We start from the raw sequence: 18,710 nt of genomic DNA, 5'->3' as shown, positions 1-18,710 counted from the left end.
GTGTACTGATCTACTGTGCAGGCCATTGTGGCTGTTTACTTCTTCACTGTCGAAAACTCTGGTATATTAAAATGTTACAGCTCACCAACTTGCCACTCACTTCATACACCTGTGCAGTTGTGTGTAGTTATGCAAGTGCGCTTGTGCAATTGTGTGTGTGGGGGGGTGTTGGTGTTTGTACACAGTTTCTTTATGGGCAGACAATGTGAGTAATGTGTGTCTGTGTGTGTTTGGGTGAGAATTTATGTGTGAGTATAGAATTGATGTGTCCAGTGTCAGTCAAGCTCCCCCAGACCCTTAGACCTCCAAAGGCAGGGAGGCTGACTCTACAGGCGGTGAGGCTGAAGATGGACTCTCTTCCCAGGGCTCGTAGCTTGGGGCAGCCCTGGAGTGCAGCTGGTTCTCTGTGGGGCTGGGCCGTGTCAAGGCTACACCTGGACTGGACAACAAGGTGAGTCACATCATGGGACATATTCTTTTATAGATTTACATATTGAAGTATTTATTATTATTTATTTAATTCATAACACAATAACGTCTGTGAGCATCATGTAAAATATCTGCCAAGTTCATTGATACATGTACACATAAGATTTTTGTATTATGTATGATTACAATTGCAAGTAAAGACTTATAACAAATAAATATTATTTTAATTTATCTTAATTAACTACATACACTAATCATAATCAGACATCATAATCAGAAAACTAAATAAGTTAAGTTTATTTATACAGTACTTTAAGGTGTTCTACAAGTCAATAAAAAAGCTCTATTTGTTATTCTGTTAATACATTAATGTTGTTATTAATATATAATTATTTTTGTTGTTTTTGATTAAGTTAAACTCCACTAGGTTGCAACAATTTTCCCCAGTTTGGTGAAGTCCACACTTTATACTCAAACTCAGTATGTCATTTTACATGTGAAGGAATAGTAATATTGTTGACAACTTGAGTTATTTTTAACTGTCCAAATACTCACAGAGCTTTGTCTTCCTATTAGAGTAAAAATATGCTGTTTGCATAAAGTGGGTGTGGACAGAGAAACCACAAACTTAAAGATTGTGTGGGTTTGATCCGCAGGTTCTTTCAGCAGGATGAAGAGATGGTGATTCTGACCCACAGTGACGAGTTGAACCGAACCTATTGTGAGGACACCGGATTGCCTTTTGACAACATCACAAACAAAAACAAGACAAGCGGCGATGACACCAGAAGAGACAGAACATCATTTAGAAGAAACAGCCTGTCTCTGACTGAACAAGATAATCCCACTGTGAGGGAGAGACCAGCTCCTAATCTGACGGGATCCACCACCACCTTACGGCAGGCGAGTCCAGCTTTCAAAGAAACCAGAGCTACTGTAATCTCCACTGGGCCCAGTGCCATCACCATGACCTCAGCGGTTTCCACTGCGGACTCACCTTGGTTCAAAAATACAAGGAGTTATGGCAAATGGAAAACATCATCTAAGATACAAGCTGACAAGGATCTGAGTTTTAACCAGAACCAGGGTAACAAGAAAAGATCCCACGGGTTGGCTACCCTGCTTAGAGGGAATGTGCAAAAACAAAGACTTGCTGAAGATGGAGAGGAGAAAATGGAAGGAGAGGAAATTGTGGAGGGGGATTCTCAGCTCTGTACCAGCCTTGAAGAAGAGAGAGCAGGGATGAGTTTGGCCAGTCCAGTTCAGTGCCCCAGTACCGCCACCACAGGTCTGAATCCTACTGCCACCATCACCGCCTGGGAGGCTGGCTGGAATGTCACAAATGCTATACAGGTATACTTATAATAATACGTGCATTGTCAGAAACCTTTTCCATACATACATTTGGTGACTTTCATATTTTAATTTAAAGGACCATTACAAAGGTTTTCCATGTTTCATTTTATTACGTAAGACCAAATAACACATAATTCAGATTACTGCCTACCATTGCCAACTATCCCAAATTTCTTTCTAATCCGAGCACAAGCCATGGGAAAGGAAGAATGTTCCCATTTTGGGGGGGAAAGTTGCAGTCAAAAAGTTGTTTGGTTAATCATGCTGCCAAATACATCCCAAGACCCAGCAAAAAAACCTGAAGGTGAATAGATCCTGCAGGTTAATTCATTAAAAGGTTTAGTGTCATCTTCCACCATTTATTTGGTAGATCAAATCCTTTATCCCTCTTTGATCCCTTTTCCTGTTTCCTTGGCAAGACACATCACCCCGAATTGCTCCCAGTGTGTAAATGTGGGGGAAAACTTGTAAGTCACCTTGAATATACATCTCTGTCAAATTATTTTAATGTACAGGAATGACTTGCACAGACATGAAACGTATATTTGTTGGTCAAAATTATCTGATCATTTCATAGCAATCCAGTTGTTCCTTGTAGCAAATTCTTATTTGGCTGCTGAACAGCAGTCCTCTGAATTTGACTTTCCTATAACATAGCCCATGTTTACCGCAGCTGCAAACTTGGAATTAATTATTTTGTTGGTTCAGTTTCAAAACATCATTCCTCTTTTTTTCCTCCAAAATGTTACGTCTCTCTCTTTCCTCTTGTAGAAGACAAATGCAAAAAGTATGTGCCAACTGTTTAGGCGCCAAGCTGCACACTAGATTCAAAAAGCATTAAACCTGCAGATTATTTAATCCACTCCCATTGTGTTTTAATAATACTAAACAATGCTTTTTGGTGTTGCAGGCTGCTTGTCAGGCACTCTCTGGTCTTCATAATCAAATAATGCATGAATCAAATTGTTTAGAAAAAAAAGAAAGAAAAGCTCCCAGTTACAGTGTGTCCTCGTGCGGTAATGATTATAGCTTATTTTGCTGTAAATGTTGGTAATCAACTACTGTACTCATGTAAATGCGTTTACCATTATGTGTTCAGTGAATTACTGTAGCGAAATCAAACAGCCTCCCTTGGTCCTTAAAGAGCATTATGGCATTAGGGCATGAATACAGTGTACGCATGCATGCAAACATGATTCTTCAGGAGTTGAGGTAAATTTACATCAAATACTTTTGCATCAGATTACTGTAAACATACATGGTTTAAATCACCATTAGCATAAATACACACATACACACACATGATATTCAGTAGATTAAAAAGTATGGGTGTGCTTCTTTTACTGATGCTAGTCTATCTATGTGAGTGCCAGACAGTTCCTCTTTTCATTAGAGACTGAGATTATGTGCCAGACAACGCTGTCTCTAATGAAAACTGAGACTGTGATATTTTCCATATTACTGATTTAAACTGCCTAATCAAATCTATGATTTGTTACTTCTGAAACCTCAATACTTCCAGATATATTTGCAACAGTGCTTTGATTGGAATAGTTTCTATTTTACTGTTGTACATCAAGTTTTTCAGCTTCTTTCCTTGGCTGTTGGGTTGGGTGATGTTTTATAGGTTATCTATTACCTGCAGCACACTGTAATCAGGAACCGCAACCAAAGAGATTACTGAGTAATCGCTTTGTTATGAGGTCACAGGTAGGTTAAGTTAAGTGACTACTGGATGACAATTTTTTTTTTTATCAAAGGTGATGATTCACTGGATGCTTAAAGTGATGGATAACCACGTAGTAACAACAAAAAGACGCAGAATGTATCTGATGTATAAACACCTATCCGTGCCATTACAACAGATCCATTTGTTAAGAACAGATGTCTTGATAATGGAAAAAAGAACAGCCGTTTTATCTCCTATCAAGGTTAAAAAGAAAATATGCATTTTCCGGTGGTGGTTTATTGATGCCAATATAACTGCCTGTCTGCCAGCTTAATAAAGTTTTTATTAGAGAGCAAATTTGCTGCCAAAACTGCAAAACCCAGCTCTCAAAGCAACAGGGAATACTATGAAGCTCACTTTTAATTCCAACCTGACTGTTAATGAGGCAACGCCAGTTTGTGTGTCTTCATCGCGGATTAGAGATGTGGACACTGAGAAAAACTTATATTAATTGCACTGCCTATTTACTATACTCTGTTTCTGAGTCATGTTTTACCTTAAACTGGGTTAAAAATTCAAGTTCCAATCCAAGTGCAAGCCGTAGGGAAATGAAGAAAGTTCCCCCTTTTTTTCTGGAAAGCTTGCTGTCAAAAGTTATTTGGTTAATCATGCTGCCAAATACATCCCAAGACCCTACAAAAAAGTGAAGCTGAATAGATGCTGCAGGTTAATTCATAATTTTTAAAAGTACATTTTTGCAGTTTTAGTGTCATCTTCCACAAGTTCTTTGGTAGATCACCTCCTGTAATATTATCATATTATCATTTCCACTATTATCTTCATCAGATATTTTGCCAGAGGAATTATTTTAATTGTACTTCCTTAAAGGTTAATCTGCCGATTGAATTCCAAACCAATTAATCATTTGGTTTATAAAATATCAGAAAATAATATAACATTTCCATTATAATTTTACAGAGCCATGGTGACATCTTCAAATTGCTAACCTTTAGTCACCATAATACTCTTAAAAAACATTATATATACCCAGTTTAGCAGCAGATAATTATAGTAATTTTCATTGCTGATTACTCCATCGTTTTTTCTTTTTCAATTAAATTAAGGGGCACAATTTTGAACAGAAAGCCTGCATCAAAAACAGGAGGTGTGGAGTGTGAAAGATGTTGGCATTTAGGAGGCAGTTTCAAGAAAATATGTCATCCAGTTGCATTACGGGAAATGTAGAATGCACATTTTGTGGAGCTTGACCCATGCTAGATGCTGAAAGTGTGATATCTCGGCTTTTGCTGCTTTGATTTTGACTATCATTATTATTACTATCTGCCCCATGTGAGTCATGCAACTTTATGGAAGTGCTTTATAACTTGCTGGACTACCTACTACTTTAATTAATAATTTACACTATAGAAAATTAATGAATGATTGGCATTTTTGCTTAAATACTGATTGAAATGATTACTCAAGTATTAGAATAGTTACCAATTAATTTTCTGATGATCGACTAACCAATTAAATCAACTAATCTTTTCAGCTCTAATATAATCTTTTCCATAAAAGTAAAACAATTTTCTATCATCATTGTCAACCTCACTGTGCCAATTAATTTTCTGATGATCGACTAACCAATTAAATCAACTAATCTTTTCAGCTCTAATATAATCTTTTCCATAAAAGTAAAACAATTTTCTATCATCATTGTCAACCTCACTATGCTATGGCACCTTTCATGATCATAGACAAACCCATTGCAGGGTACACACGTCCAAAAAATGTCTTCAGGTGCTGGATCAAAAACCAACCCGAAGGCAAAAGTCAGACAAAAGATCTACACACACTGTCCTGATAGCTCCCAGCAAGTTTGATTTAACGGAGCAACGTTTGCTTGGAACAACAACAGATCCTACTTTTCTTTCACAGATTTTGATATAAATATGTTTTGATCGTCTCTCTCAAGGGTTAACATCTGTGGATGTATCGCCCCCCTTTTTTTATTCTTTCTTTTGTTTGGGTTGATTTTCCTGTTTAAGGTAAGAGTTGATGTATTAGATTTAATATGTTGTTGTAAGATATGTTTTTTCTATTTTTCCATTTCCATAAATGTATCCTTTGTCCCCTATATGGGAGTATTAGACCATGTTATCCAGCTCTGTAGTGATAGTGATTGATGAAGTGATGAATGTCTTTGTATCTGTATGTTGCTTGTTCTGCTTTTTATGATGGTCATTTGACAATGCCTGATGAAGAGCTCTATTAGACCGAAATGTTGCTCTGTTAAATTAAACTTGCTGGGAGATAGTGTGCAGATCCTTTTCACTTTTCCTGATCATTATCAGCAACAAAGAAAGTAACATGAGTAGTAGTAGAAGTAACATCTTCTCCATCCTTTACACAAACATTTATACACTGTGAAAGGATTGCAAGACAATAGCAGAAATGTCATTTTCAGAGTTTCATCATTTGAAAAAACAGAAGAACTTTTATTAAACTAAAGACAACAACATTTGTCATGGTTTAAAAAAAAGACTTCCAGTTATTTAAAACCTGTCTGTTTCAGGTTGGATCTGCATCACCTTATCCCCTCATGGCTGGGCAAAATACATCTCTCTATCTCTTTTTGTGCACAGGGCATGTGCTTGCATAACATACCGTGCATGACCTTAGCAGCTGAAATCTTGGGACCTGGGAAGTCCAGACAGGAGCAGTGAACGTGTAATAATGTTTTTTTTCCCCAGCATATGTCGCTGAGATACCCTTGCTGCTTGCTGGCCAATATTGTGAATGTAAGGTATGAAAAAGAGCATATGTGCTTGGTCAACATTCCCTGAATAAACAGATTTCGACTGTCTTTGGGCGTCATATTATGGTGGGATGGAGCAGAAAAGAATAAATCATCTTCTCCATAGCCAATGAGGGATTTTTTTTGGTTCTTGCCTTATTGTATCAGTTTGTAATTCGGGTTGTGCTCAGAGTAACCAATGAGGAATTAGCTGGCAAAACCACAGAGAGGAGAAGTGGAGGGAGAGAGAGAAGGGGGGGAGAGGGGGGTGAAATTGTATACTTGAGTGTCAGATTTCTCTCAAACTGCTTTCATCCCCGGCAGCTCCATTTGAACATCAAAGCTCTATCAGCATATGCCTAACAGACACCAGTTACAAAATAGTAACTTGAAAGAGAGAGAATGTGTGCTTGTCTGTTTATGCATCCACAATGTGTGTTTGCGTGTGCGTGAGTCTGCGGTGGTGATGTGCTATGATGTGTTTCCATAGCTCCCTCTCCATGTTCCAACAGTCAAAACACAGCAGCTCCATCAAAGTAGCTTGTTGTCTCCTCTGATCTCCCCTTGTCCTCCTCCTCTTCCTCCATCAACCTCCTGCTCTCTAGCCCTGAGTTTGTATCTCTCCTTCCTCCTGCTCTGTTCCCTACACCTTCTCTCCTCTATCCTGTCCTCTCTTCTCCTCTCCCAGGCAGTCACTAATATTTTCCCCTCAGTGATGGGCCAAAGCTCGACACTCCTCGTTCCTTCTGCTCCTGCTGGTCTCCGGCATCCTCAAACTCTCCAGGCATTAGGCCAAAACTCTTCTCTCGCCTCCTCATCTTCCAACCATGAATGGTCCTTTCTTCTCTTCATTTCCTTGACAGTGGTCTTCATTAGTCTTTTCCCCCTCTTTTCTTGCAACAAAATTTTAGAATTTTCACATTTCAAGAATTGTCAGTTATTATTTCTAATGGAAACAAGTCAAGGCCTAGGACCGGAGGGCTCTGCAGCGGGTGATTAAAACTGCTCAGAAGATCATCATTGATATCATTTGAATTTGATATCGGGGAGGTGAGGTGCCTACACAAAGCCCAAAGGATACTAAAGGACAGTACCCACCCCAACCACAGCCTGTTCACCCTGCTGAATCTGTGAAGACAGTCACTGTCGTGACAGATTCTTATGTTTTTCCTCTTTTGAATCACAGATGCTCAAAGTAGGTGCTTTTAACACATTTTACTGTGTGTTAATTTTACCGTCCTCCTGGCCCGGCTGGCGTCTTTCTTACTGATTTTACTGACTTTTTATCGTCTATTATCAAACTGGAGAAGGTCCTAATAATTGGGGACTTTAACCTGCATATCGATAATATCGCATGTAACACAGCTGCGGATCTCCTATCTCTCTCACACTCTTTTAATTTAACTCAGCATGTACTATATTCTCAGTATTTACTGTAGTAAATGCTCGTGTGGAAAATGTTCATGTGAGTGATCATAGCTGTGTGTTCATTGACATTAACTTTCCTCTGGATCCTCTGCCCCTGGGAATTAGGGCCAAAAGGCAGATTATTAATCATGATGCTGCGGAGAGGTTCCCTGCCTTGTTTGACCCATGTTCACTGATGGGATGCAGGGATGCAGATGTTTTTATCCAGTCTTTTAATAATCAGTGCTTAGCACTTTTAGATAAACATAAAACAAACATTGTCTCCCATAAAAAACCTTGTTCTTGGGTTGATGAAACTATCCAGTGTTTTAGGAGAAATTGTAGAAAAGTTGAACATCTATGGAAATCTTCTAAACTCAAGGTTCATAGGCTTCATCTGAAAGAACTAAGGGTTACCTTAAACGAGATGCTAAGAAATGCGAGAACTCGCTCCTTTTCTCAACTTATATCCTCTAATAAGCAAAATCCTAAAATCTTGTTTGACACTATAAATGAAATTGTTTCTCCTTCTGCCCCTCAAGCAACTGTGTCCTCTAAATCAGACTGTAATGAATTCCTTCACTTCTTTGTAAGTAAGATCAGAGATGTTAAGACAAACATCTCACCATCACTTACTCAGAACTCTGCATGTGACCTGTCTTCTGCTCATTCTTGGTCGTATTTTAAACCTGTGACATTACAGGACATCACCTCTCTGCTACATACCTGTACATTGAAACCCTCATCTCGTCCTATGGATGTTCTCCCTACTGTGCTATTTGTACAAGCGTTTGATTCGATTGGCCCCTGTATTGTGGAGATGATTAATACTTCACGTTTAACTTGTGCCGTTCCTTATTTTTTTAAACATGCTGTTGTTAAGCCTGTACTAAAAAGCCCAGTTTGGATCCATTTCAGCCTAAGAGCTACAGGCCGATATCCAAACTTCCATTCATGTCAAAAATTCTAGAAAAAGTTGTAGCAGAGCAACTCAGCCTTTTCTTAGAGAATCACAAGCTGTTTGACAAATTCCAGTCTGGTTTCTGTAAAAAGCATTCCACAGAAACTGAATTACTGAAAGTTTCTAGTGACATTCTGATGTCAGCTGACTTTAAGGAATACACAGTTTTGGTTCTCTTGGACCTTCCATCTGCTTTTGATACTGTTGATCACAATATTATGATAAATAGACTCCATGATCTGGTTGGGATGTCTGGATCAGTTTTAAAATGGTTCTTCATCCTACCTTTCTGGTAGAGGTTTTAGTGTTAATCAGATTATGTCTGAAACTGCAGGACTGTCGTCTGGGGTACCTCAGGGTTCTGTCTTGGGATCCATCCTGTTCCTTTTGTATATATTTCCTCTCGGACAGATAATTAGTCAATTCAGTGACATATCTTACCATCTGTATGCGGATGATATTCAACTGTACTGCTCGTCTGTCCAGCCGAGCCTCAGGAGCTTAGGTGTTGTTTTTGATTCAGCGATGTCCTTAGAGTACCACTCTAAACAACTAGTCAGAAACTGTTTCTTCCAACTAAGGAATATATCCAAATTAGGAACACTGGTGTCAAAGGGTGAGTTGGAGATGATCATTCATAGTTTTATTTCCTCTCGTTTAGATTACTGTAACAGTTGTTTGAACAAGAAGGCTGCTCTGCTGCAAGGCTTTTAACTCACATTAACAAAAGAGCACACATCACACCTGTTTTAGCAGCACTTCACTGGTTACCAGTCCAGTATAGAATTCAATTTAAAATCCTGGTTCTTACTTTTAGAGCCCTGCACGGTCAAGTTCCTCCGTACATCTCTGAGTTGATACAGCTTCATACTCCGACGCGTAGTTTGAGGTCATCGGGGAAGAGGTTGTTAGTGGTTCCCCACATTCATTTTAAAACCAGAGGGGATCGTTCATTCCAAGCAGTGGCACCTAGGCTGTGGAACGCTTTGCCTACCTTTCTACGTTGTGTGAATTCTGTTGATTCTTTTAAAAAGAAACGGAAGACGCTGCTATTCAAGCAGGCTTTTAGTTAGACGGGGGTTCTTTATGGTTTTTATGGTTTTTGTCTCTATGTTTTCCATCTGTATTTAAATTTTCTTATACATTGTATTTTACTTTGTTGTATTGTATTACATTTTACTATGAAGCACTTTGTGATTTTTATCTGTGAAAGGTGCTATACAAATAAACTTTACTTACTTACTTACTAAGCGATATAGAAGCAGCTTTTTCCCCCAAGCTATCAGACTTTTAAACGCAAATTCATCCTCAGCACTGCTCCATTGATTATAGTTTATTTCTGTTTACCATTTTTATAATTTCTTCTGTATTAATGTATATTGTCTGGTATGTAGCAGAAGGGAGTTACAAAACTCAATTTTACTCTATAACTTGTTATATTGTGACAAATAAATGTACCTACCTACCTAAAATTAGCATCCTGCAATATGTTAAGTGGTCTAATGTAAACTATATTCTTTGTACCTTATTTACTGTCACAGTTATGGCCGTGACTATTGGTTTCTCTTGTGTGTCTTTCCCTCCCCTGTGTCCCTTGAGTTTCTCTGTGTTTTGCGTGGGCGTGGCGCTGCTCTCTCTCTCTTGGCTCCTGGCTCATCACTCACACATGTCTCTCATCAGAGCATCAGCAGCAGTATATTAATTCCAGTGCTTCAGTCATTCAGTTTCAGATTGTTCAGTCTGCTGTGCTAGTTGTATCTTAGGTTTCTGTCAAACTGTCCTTTTCGCTGTTTGCTTATTTCTCCCTTTCCCCTACCTACTTTCTATATTTATGATTTTTGTATTATTTGTTCTGACTGAAAATTATATTTGCCTTGCCACTTTGACATGTATATTTTACATTTTTCATGCATAATGAAAAATTGAGGGCCAATATACATTTAAGCATTTTACAGTTTTTCGCAGTTGTTTACAAAATCACACTAGCACTTGAGACACAGTGACCACAGCCTGTAATTCAACGCCCTGAAACCAATTCTGGCACAGTTGTCATGATATAAATTTCTTTTGTTCACATGGAACTCACTGCCATTCAAAATGCTAAACTTATATTTAATGCTGTCCACTCTGGCTCCTCACATACACAAAGACATGTTGCAGATTTGTTCAATAGGCAATGAGAGCTTTAGTAATAGGGCCAAAGGTGAGCTCTTCTGTTTTGGAGCAAGAGATGCCAATGTAGTAGAGAGAGGCAAGTGGAGTCAGAGGAAGAGGAAGGAGAGCCATTATCTATGATGAGATTTAGGCTACCATGGTCTAACATGAGGCTGGCTAGGCAGAGAGTACAACCAAACTTGAGCAGGTTCAGAGTTGCATCTGTCGACCAGACTTTCCAAAATGAGAATAGGTAAGAAATCTACTGTCAATACAGTATGGTAGTGCTGCATATCAATACAGTACTCAGTCATTACTGTAGTGTAGTATTGCAAGTGGACCACAGTAAACTGAAAGAATGTTTTACTGTATGTATGCATGAGATTGTATTCCTACCTACACTATTGTGTACGGTATTGTAGATTGTAGTGTTCGCTGAGATGTGTACACAGTATTTCATATAAAAACATTATATTCTTTTGTGTGTTTTATATTTGAGTATGAAAACATAACAGTTTCTGTATGTATAGTATGCAGTGTAACACTGAAAATGCACAAGGCCTGGTCATAAGATTATCATAGTAGTAGTAATATTGTGGAGTTTTGTGTGTGAGATTTTGAAATTGTGTTCAAGAAAATGTATTTTTAAATAGGGCATTGGTCTCTTCTCATTTCTTATCTTTTCTCACTGTCCTCTGAAGCCTCCCCAATAATGGTTTTTCTTTGTGTCTCTCTCTTCTCCCACAGGGTATCTTTGTGTTGGGTTTACCCTTTGCTCTGGTCCAGTCAGGTTATGTGGGTCTTGTTCTACTGGTTCTGTCAGCCTGGGTCTGCAACCACACAGGGAGGATCCTGGTGACCTGTCTATATGAAGAGGATCAAAGGTAGGGTTCCTATTATATTCTAATCATTTGGTGTCTATTCTGGCACATGAGTGCGTAGCGAGGCGCACATCACCAGCTAGATAAACACTCTTGATTAACTTGACTTAAAGCAGCACTAGATGGCTTCAGTGACAGAGGATCGTAAAGTTGGTTATCAACGTGCACTTGTACGTTTATTCAAGACACAGCACTCAATGTGGTCAAGTTGCTGAAGTGTGAAACTGTAAATAATACAAAAGTGACTATGAAATAATGTACATGAATAATATTAAATACAATGAAAAATGAGCAGAAAGAAATTCTATAAACATAGATGAACTAATCTACTCACAAACAAAGCTTCCCCAAGGTTAACACAGGCAGATGGAGCAAGATGAAGTGAGGACTTGAAGCATGCCATTCTCTAGCTTGTTTACAGGAAAATGGCAGAACTGATCATGTGACTACAATCAATGTGACTATTAACAGCTAATGAGAGAGCATATATCTAAAATGACAAGAACAGGTGACATTTACTTAATGGCCTACAGGAGGTGCTACAAACACTTGAACAGAATGAATGCATGTAACATTACAGTGTCAATTAACTAATAGCAACATCACTCTATAGTTAGGTAATATCACTTTTAATTCATAAAAGCACTTGCAGGGGGTTTTCTATTGTATTGAAAGCAAAGATGTGCTAAGCACCTTATTTAACTTGCTGTGGCACTTCTGGGCTGTACTTCCCAAAGAGCACTTGTCAGTGTGATCAGTGCTAGGAGTTTTTTTTCTTGGAGTCATTGTTGACTAACTTTGAGTTTCCGCAGGTGCTCTCCTCTCTGTATTTTCAGCAGGGGTGACTATTATTTCTGACAACAGAGCCATTCTTATATTTATTCATCCCATTCTATTCAGACTCCTCTTCTTACCAAATACACATACATGTTATTCTGTTCATTCAGCACTGGTACGCTTTAGAAATACACCTCTGCCACAGCTAAAAGAAATGTGACTGTGTTGGGTTCTGTAATGCTGTGATATTCGTGTTTACTTTTGCCTCATTCATTTGTGGTGTTCTGTCAAATTATATTTTGATTCAGATTAGTTCAAATGAGTCTGATTTTAAATATGCATTGCTAGCTGTAAAAAAACAACTTTAAAAACTTGAATATAAGCTTCAAAACAGCGAATGCAATTCTTATATTTTTGAGGGACAGTTTAGTTTTTATTAAAGATGTATTGAAAATGTGCTTAATAGTTCGAAGACAACATGATGTAGCATTGAAAACAGAAAAAAAACGTGAATTTGTATCGGACACACATTTATCATTGCAAGGAGGTTTTTGTATCTTTCAGCGGAGGGTCGGTGTCAAAGGTCAGAGTCCGACACAGCTACCAGGACATAGTGAAGGTCTGCTGCAAAGGACTGTGGCCCAACTGTCCTGGACTGGGGGGGTGCATGGTTAATGGAGCTCAGGTAACACACACATTCTTTATTTTGTTAAACGTTCTACACATGTCTATAAACTGAGTTGTGATAAATGTCCAGTAAATACCTGAAGTAAACATCTCTCTTTAACCCTGTTTAATTTTTTATTCTTTTTTTTACTTTACAGATCATTGAGCTGTTGATGACCTGTACCCTGTATCTGGTTGTCTCCACCAATCTGTTGTCTGACAGTCTATCAGGGATGGCTGTTCCTAGATCAGTGTGTTCTCTGGCGTCTCTGATGTTCCTGCTTCCCTGCCTGCTGCTGACTGATCTCAGACCAGTCTCTACCCTCAGCCTGCTGTGCTCCCTGGCTCACATACTGATCAGGTGATAGAGTGGAAGTCGCATCAAGTTTGTTCTGACAGAGCAGAACAATTGTGCACACTGTCAGGTGATCAGTAACAGCTGACAAACTCCACCAACTGTGTTAAATCAGGACGAGGCGGCCTTTATAATCTGCTCTCATTCTCACTCTTGATCATTTTGAAGCTGCTCCTGCTCCACTGCTATTACTGGTTGTTAGATTTATTTCTCATGCTAGGTGACTTGCATGAGACAAAGGAAAATGGAGATGGGTCTTGAAGTTCTCCAGCTTTAGATCTTTTCTTTGGCTATTAAGTCATGTGCAAATACATTATTTCTAAAAATATTTTATCTGGACCTCTATCTATCTTTCTCTTGCTGCAGCTTGGATTAATTGGGAACCACCCTCCGGAGCAAAGGTTTAATAACCAAATAAAAGTAACCCTTTGTTGCATGCACATCATGGCAAATGGGAAACAACACTGTGTCAGTAGGATGCAGAGATGCTCAGAGTCCAAGCAAGTCTCAAGTCACTCGTGGTTATAATGAATGAACCTGATGAACCTGCTGCGTTCAATCCATATTTATAAACCTGTCTTTTACTTACAGAACACAACCATGTAATGTGCAATGCAATTAATGACAGCTTATTAACTACTGTAAGTCAACACATCCCCCAGACTCTCAAACCAGTGTAATGTTATAACTAAATAAAACTGTAATGTTACATGATCAACAATAAACCTGTAACCTGTGTTTCACAGAGCACAACCATGTAATGTGCAATGCAATTAATGACAGCTTAAACTATTGTAAGTCAACACAAACAAAGCCGGTGTTTGTTTTCCCCTCTCATGTGTGGCCTGCACAGCTGATACTACGTGTTATGTAGGTAGGTTATAGGTAACGGAGGGAGGGGAATAACAGCAAGCTCTTCAGAGCCTTACTAAAAATAAACATTGTTCACAAGTCCTGCACCTCGAGCTCGAGGCAAGTCTTTTGAAGAGGAGTCTCAAGTAGAGTTTGTCGATTTTTGGTTAGAATAGGTTTAAATTAAATTAAGAATATGCATTCCATGTTAATAAGAAAAAAACAAAATCCCTGTCTTTTGAAAATTATGTATCTCCAAAACTGCAAGCTTTCATGAGTTAAGAAAAACAGCTGTGTTCAGCTTTGTGCCTAAACATTTTAAGCTAGTTTATTAAGCTGAAGAAGTAGGAGATTTTTCAAAAACTATACAGGAACAATGAATCTAATTTGTCTGAAAGTATTTCTTCCTTTGTTTTCCTCATCTGCCTTTAGGTAGGACTTTTATTGCCCTGAGAGTGACCAAATCTTAATGGGCCTTCTTCTGTTGTATTATGTTGAATGAATTAATAAATGAAAGAATTAGTATTACATTGATTTTAGATACTTTATTCCAGTAATTGAGGATTATGTTTTCTCATGTTCTCTCCTTTTGTCTCTGACCCCTCTAACAGCCTGTTGGTCATGCTGTACTGTCTGAGTCGGTCCAGCAGCTGGTCCTGGTCCTCCCTGTCTCTGTCCGTGGACCCGGAGGACTTCCTCGTCTCTGTGGGAGTCATCATCTTCTCCTACACCTCGCAGATCTTCCTCCCACCTCTAGAGGGCAGTATGGAGGACAGAGGGCAGTTTAATGCCATGCTGGCGTGGACTCATGGTGCCGCCTGCATCATAAAAACCCTGTTTTCTTTACTGGTTAGTGACAGGGCAAATTTACCTGTAATTTCTATGATTACTGAGTTCATAGAGTTGCTTGTCTGCGTTTCTGATGGCTCTAAAAGTAACATAGAGGTTAGTTTTATTCCATCAGTTTTTACAGCTGCTATTTTCTAATTTGTTGATGGCCGAATATCTAAAAATGTTGAGACAGTACTATAATGTATTTTTGGCTCGACATCTAGCTGACAACAGCAGGTCTGATCAAAGGATGGAAGAAGGGACGGACAAGTGGAGTGATTGATTGACTGACTGCACTGATAGTTTACTTCATCCATCAGGCCGTGTTGACATGGGGGGCAGAGACCAGTGAGGTCATCACAGACAACCTGCCCTCTGACCTTCGACCTCTCGTCAACCTGTGCCTGCTGGCTAAAGCCCTGCTGTCCTACCCTCTGCCATTCTACTCCGCTGCTGAAATACTACAGACCTGTCTGCTTGGAGGTGAATACTACTAACAGATCTATTCTATATTCAAACCTCTAACCTTGCCCAAAGTATTGTCACCATATGTGAAGTTAGTTCCTTCAAGTCATCTGGATGCTGGCATCCACCTTTGAGCCCCATGACTACCAAAGATTACCAATAAAGTAATTTGATAACAATTTAGGAAACATATGTTTTGATTCACAACAGATATTTAATTCTGGACCCTCAATGTGTTTTCACACTGTGAGCAACATGAGCAAATTAGATTAGATCAATTTATTAATCCCCAAAGGGGTACATTAGTTTTAAGTACAAATCAGACATGTCACAGCAGACAACATGTGAAAAACATAGTGCCACTACACTAGTCCCACCAACATGACAACTAACTCGTACTAACTGCACCTAAAATCAAGAGCAACAAAGTCAGCAAAACATGAAATGAAACCTCAAAAAGAATGTCAAAAAAATCCAACCTATAGCTCAGAATACAAGCAAATATCACATGCCATTTATTTTCACTTGAGAGTCGGGTGATCAGGAAATTTCGCTAATGTGTTGACTGTCAAAACATTTGTCACCATGGCTGAACTTTTCATAATTATTGACTGTCAACAGTCATGAAGTCATCAGATTATGATACTTTACTTTTTGCCCTCGAAATGTAATGTAGTGTTATGATGAATATTTTCACTGGGCAAAATGAACAAAAGATGATTAAAGTTTCCCTGTCCTCTACAGCCTTTTTCAAGCAATAGTCAAGTCTTTCACTCATCAGTAAATAATGCCACATAATTGGTACTTGTTCTATTCACTTACTTCTACTTGTAAAGTTGGAGGCTGATGATGCCCCTACATACGTAGATGCAACTGGAAAACAATAAGTCAGAATAGAGCAACACATACACAAACGTTGCTTACAGGGTCAACACAAACTGTCACCAAAAGCGCTGTAGCCTTTCAACTTCTCTGCTTCAATCTTCTTTCTGCAGATAGTGTTATCTCATCGTACTCCAAACACGGAGGTCAAGGTGTGCCTCGTCCGGCCCTGATGGTCCGCGGCGCCTTGTTGATGACATCATACCTACTGGCCCTGCTAGTCCCCAGGTTCTCTCTGTTGATGGGTTTGACAGGCAGTGTGACCGGGGCGGCCATGACACTCATATTGCCGTGCCTGTTTCACCTCAGACTGCAGTGGAGCCGCCTCACTGTGAGGGAGCGGCTGATAGATGTGTGTATACTGAGTCTAGGGGTCATCTGTAGTGTGTCTGGGGTGGTTTGCTCAGTGACAAGACTGGTGGAAGGACTCTAGGAGGGGTGGATGATGAATTAATGGATGGATGGATGGATGGTAAGGTAAGGTAGATGTGTGGACAGGTTAAGCAGGTCATTCTGAAGAAAAGGACAGTTGCAATCTCTCCTTTGTAATATTTTCTGCATTAGAATACTATGTAAGTGCATGATTGGTCCTTCAAGCAGCAACAATTTTATATTTACAATGGATCAAATGGCTGACTGTAATGTCAAAGGGGTCACTCATAGTGACAAATCCACAGAGAATTATCACCAACTCTGCACTTCCCCTCAGCTCTGCATATTATCATCTTTCAGCTCATAGCTTTGGTTTTTCGGTCCACAACTTTACTGTTTTAATTCTCTCACCATTCTCATCAGGATTGTTTTTGGCCCCAGCATGCAGCAGTTTTCAGCAGAAAAAAAAAAAAATCCACTGTACACTACTTGCCCAACACCAAACAGCAAGACAGACAAAGTTAGCAAAGCGAAGCCCTTTAGAGGTCTGAGCACACAGGTGTCATTTACACTTGGGACGCTTGGAACATGTCCCCACCATTTTTTTAAATTGTTGATTTTGTCCCCTCCACTTTTTGAAAGCATTTGCTAAAGTTTTTTTGAAAATTAGCTTGCAACGAGAAATGTTAAATAACAAATAAAAATTCTATGAGAACAGTTTACTTGCACAATAGGAAAACATGGATTGCAATGTAAATATAGAAGATAACAGATCTGCCTTGTCCAAAAACGTAACTTAGGCTAAAAAAACAAGCTGCTGATTACTGCATTATATTCAATAATAGTTTTATAATCTGAATTGTCACCAACTACATGAATTTTGTTTCCCTTCATATAAATAAAAGACATTTCCACCATAAATTGGTGCATAAAATGTCTCTAGAATGCAGGAAATCAAGAGTTTAATGGGGGAGGACCCCCAGACCACCCAATCGAATAGCCTATTTCATCAATGAATATTTCTTATAAATAGCATTGGAGTATCTAATTGTCTTCTTCGTGTGACTCCAATATTGTGCAGTCTCACGTCTCGTGGGCTAAATGTTTCGTCAGACCCCTAATATGAGCCCTTAAATCTCCCCACCACTTTTCAACACAAAGTGATGCCCTTGTGAGCACATACAAAACAGTTTGCTAAACTTGTTTCTGCTGCCGCCAAGTGGCCAAAAAATCAGTTATTGCAAGTTAACATCCTTATACTTACTAAAAAGTATAAAAAAGGCTTGTTTATGTAAAACAGACAGTTTGCGGCAACTTCTTTAGTTCCTTTTTTCAGTTCAAATTCTTAAATGTAGCTTTTCTGAAACTTTTAGTAGATATGTTAATGTACGGATTGGATTTTTAAATACTTTGTATGACTGTAGATGAGAATAGCCATTAAAATTAAGTGAGAAACTTTGTGTCTGGGCAGGGGAGAAACCAGTGGTCAAAATAAACCAAAGCCAGTGGAATAGTGTGATTATGCTCTTATATTATATTACTATTATCTGCATATAGTGAGAATGTTTAATAATATAGTTATGTGCGAATCAAAGACCCAAAGAAAAAACTGTGTCTGACTTTGAAAAAATACCCTGAAAGAGTTCATTATTGGACTTGAACGAAACCATAAAGAATTTGCACAAATTTCATATTGTACAGAAGCAGTTAGTCATGAGATACAACAGGGTGGGTGGACAGTGCACAAAAAAATCCTGTTATGTTTTATTCTAGAAATACCTTTTTATATCCATGATAAATAGCAAAGGACACTGTAATATAAAGGAAAACATCCACATCAATGTCAAATTTAAATA

General features: G+C 38.7%; 1 protein-coding gene across 1 annotated transcript; it reads left to right on the top strand.

Moving 5' to 3' along the window:
- Positions 1-263: 263 nt before the first annotated feature.
- On the top strand, positions 264-16,915 carry LOC123978240 (vesicular inhibitory amino acid transporter-like). Its single transcript, XM_046061407.1, has 8 exons — positions 264-451; positions 1,086-1,782; positions 11,521-11,657; positions 12,996-13,116; positions 13,256-13,458; positions 14,916-15,153; positions 15,456-15,618; positions 16,596-16,915. Exons 1-8 carry the CDS (start codon positions 264-266, stop codon positions 16,913-16,915), a joined length of 2,067 nt encoding a protein of 688 aa, XP_045917363.1.
- The last annotated feature ends 1,795 nt before the right edge of the window (positions 16,916-18,710 follow it).

This window comes from Micropterus dolomieu, linkage group LG10, assembly GCF_021292245.1.
Source record: "Micropterus dolomieu isolate WLL.071019.BEF.003 ecotype Adirondacks linkage group LG10, ASM2129224v1, whole genome shotgun sequence".
Taxonomy (NCBI): Eukaryota; Metazoa; Chordata; class Actinopteri; order Centrarchiformes; family Centrarchidae; genus Micropterus; species Micropterus dolomieu.
This window is presented reverse-complemented; position numbering and strand designations above follow the sequence as displayed.

Coding starts and splice junctions, on each gene's coding strand:
- LOC123978240 (XM_046061407.1), top strand. CDS start 264: ATGTGTCCAGTGTCAGTCAAGCTCCCCCAGACCCTTAGACCTCCAAAG. Junction 452..1,085: donor CACCTGGACTGGACAACAAG/GTGAGTCACATC, acceptor TTTGATCCGCAG/GTTCTTTCAGCAGGATGAAG. Junction 15,154..15,455: donor AAACCCTGTTTTCTTTACTG/GTTAGTGACAGG, acceptor TTCATCCATCAG/GCCGTGTTGACATGGGGGGC.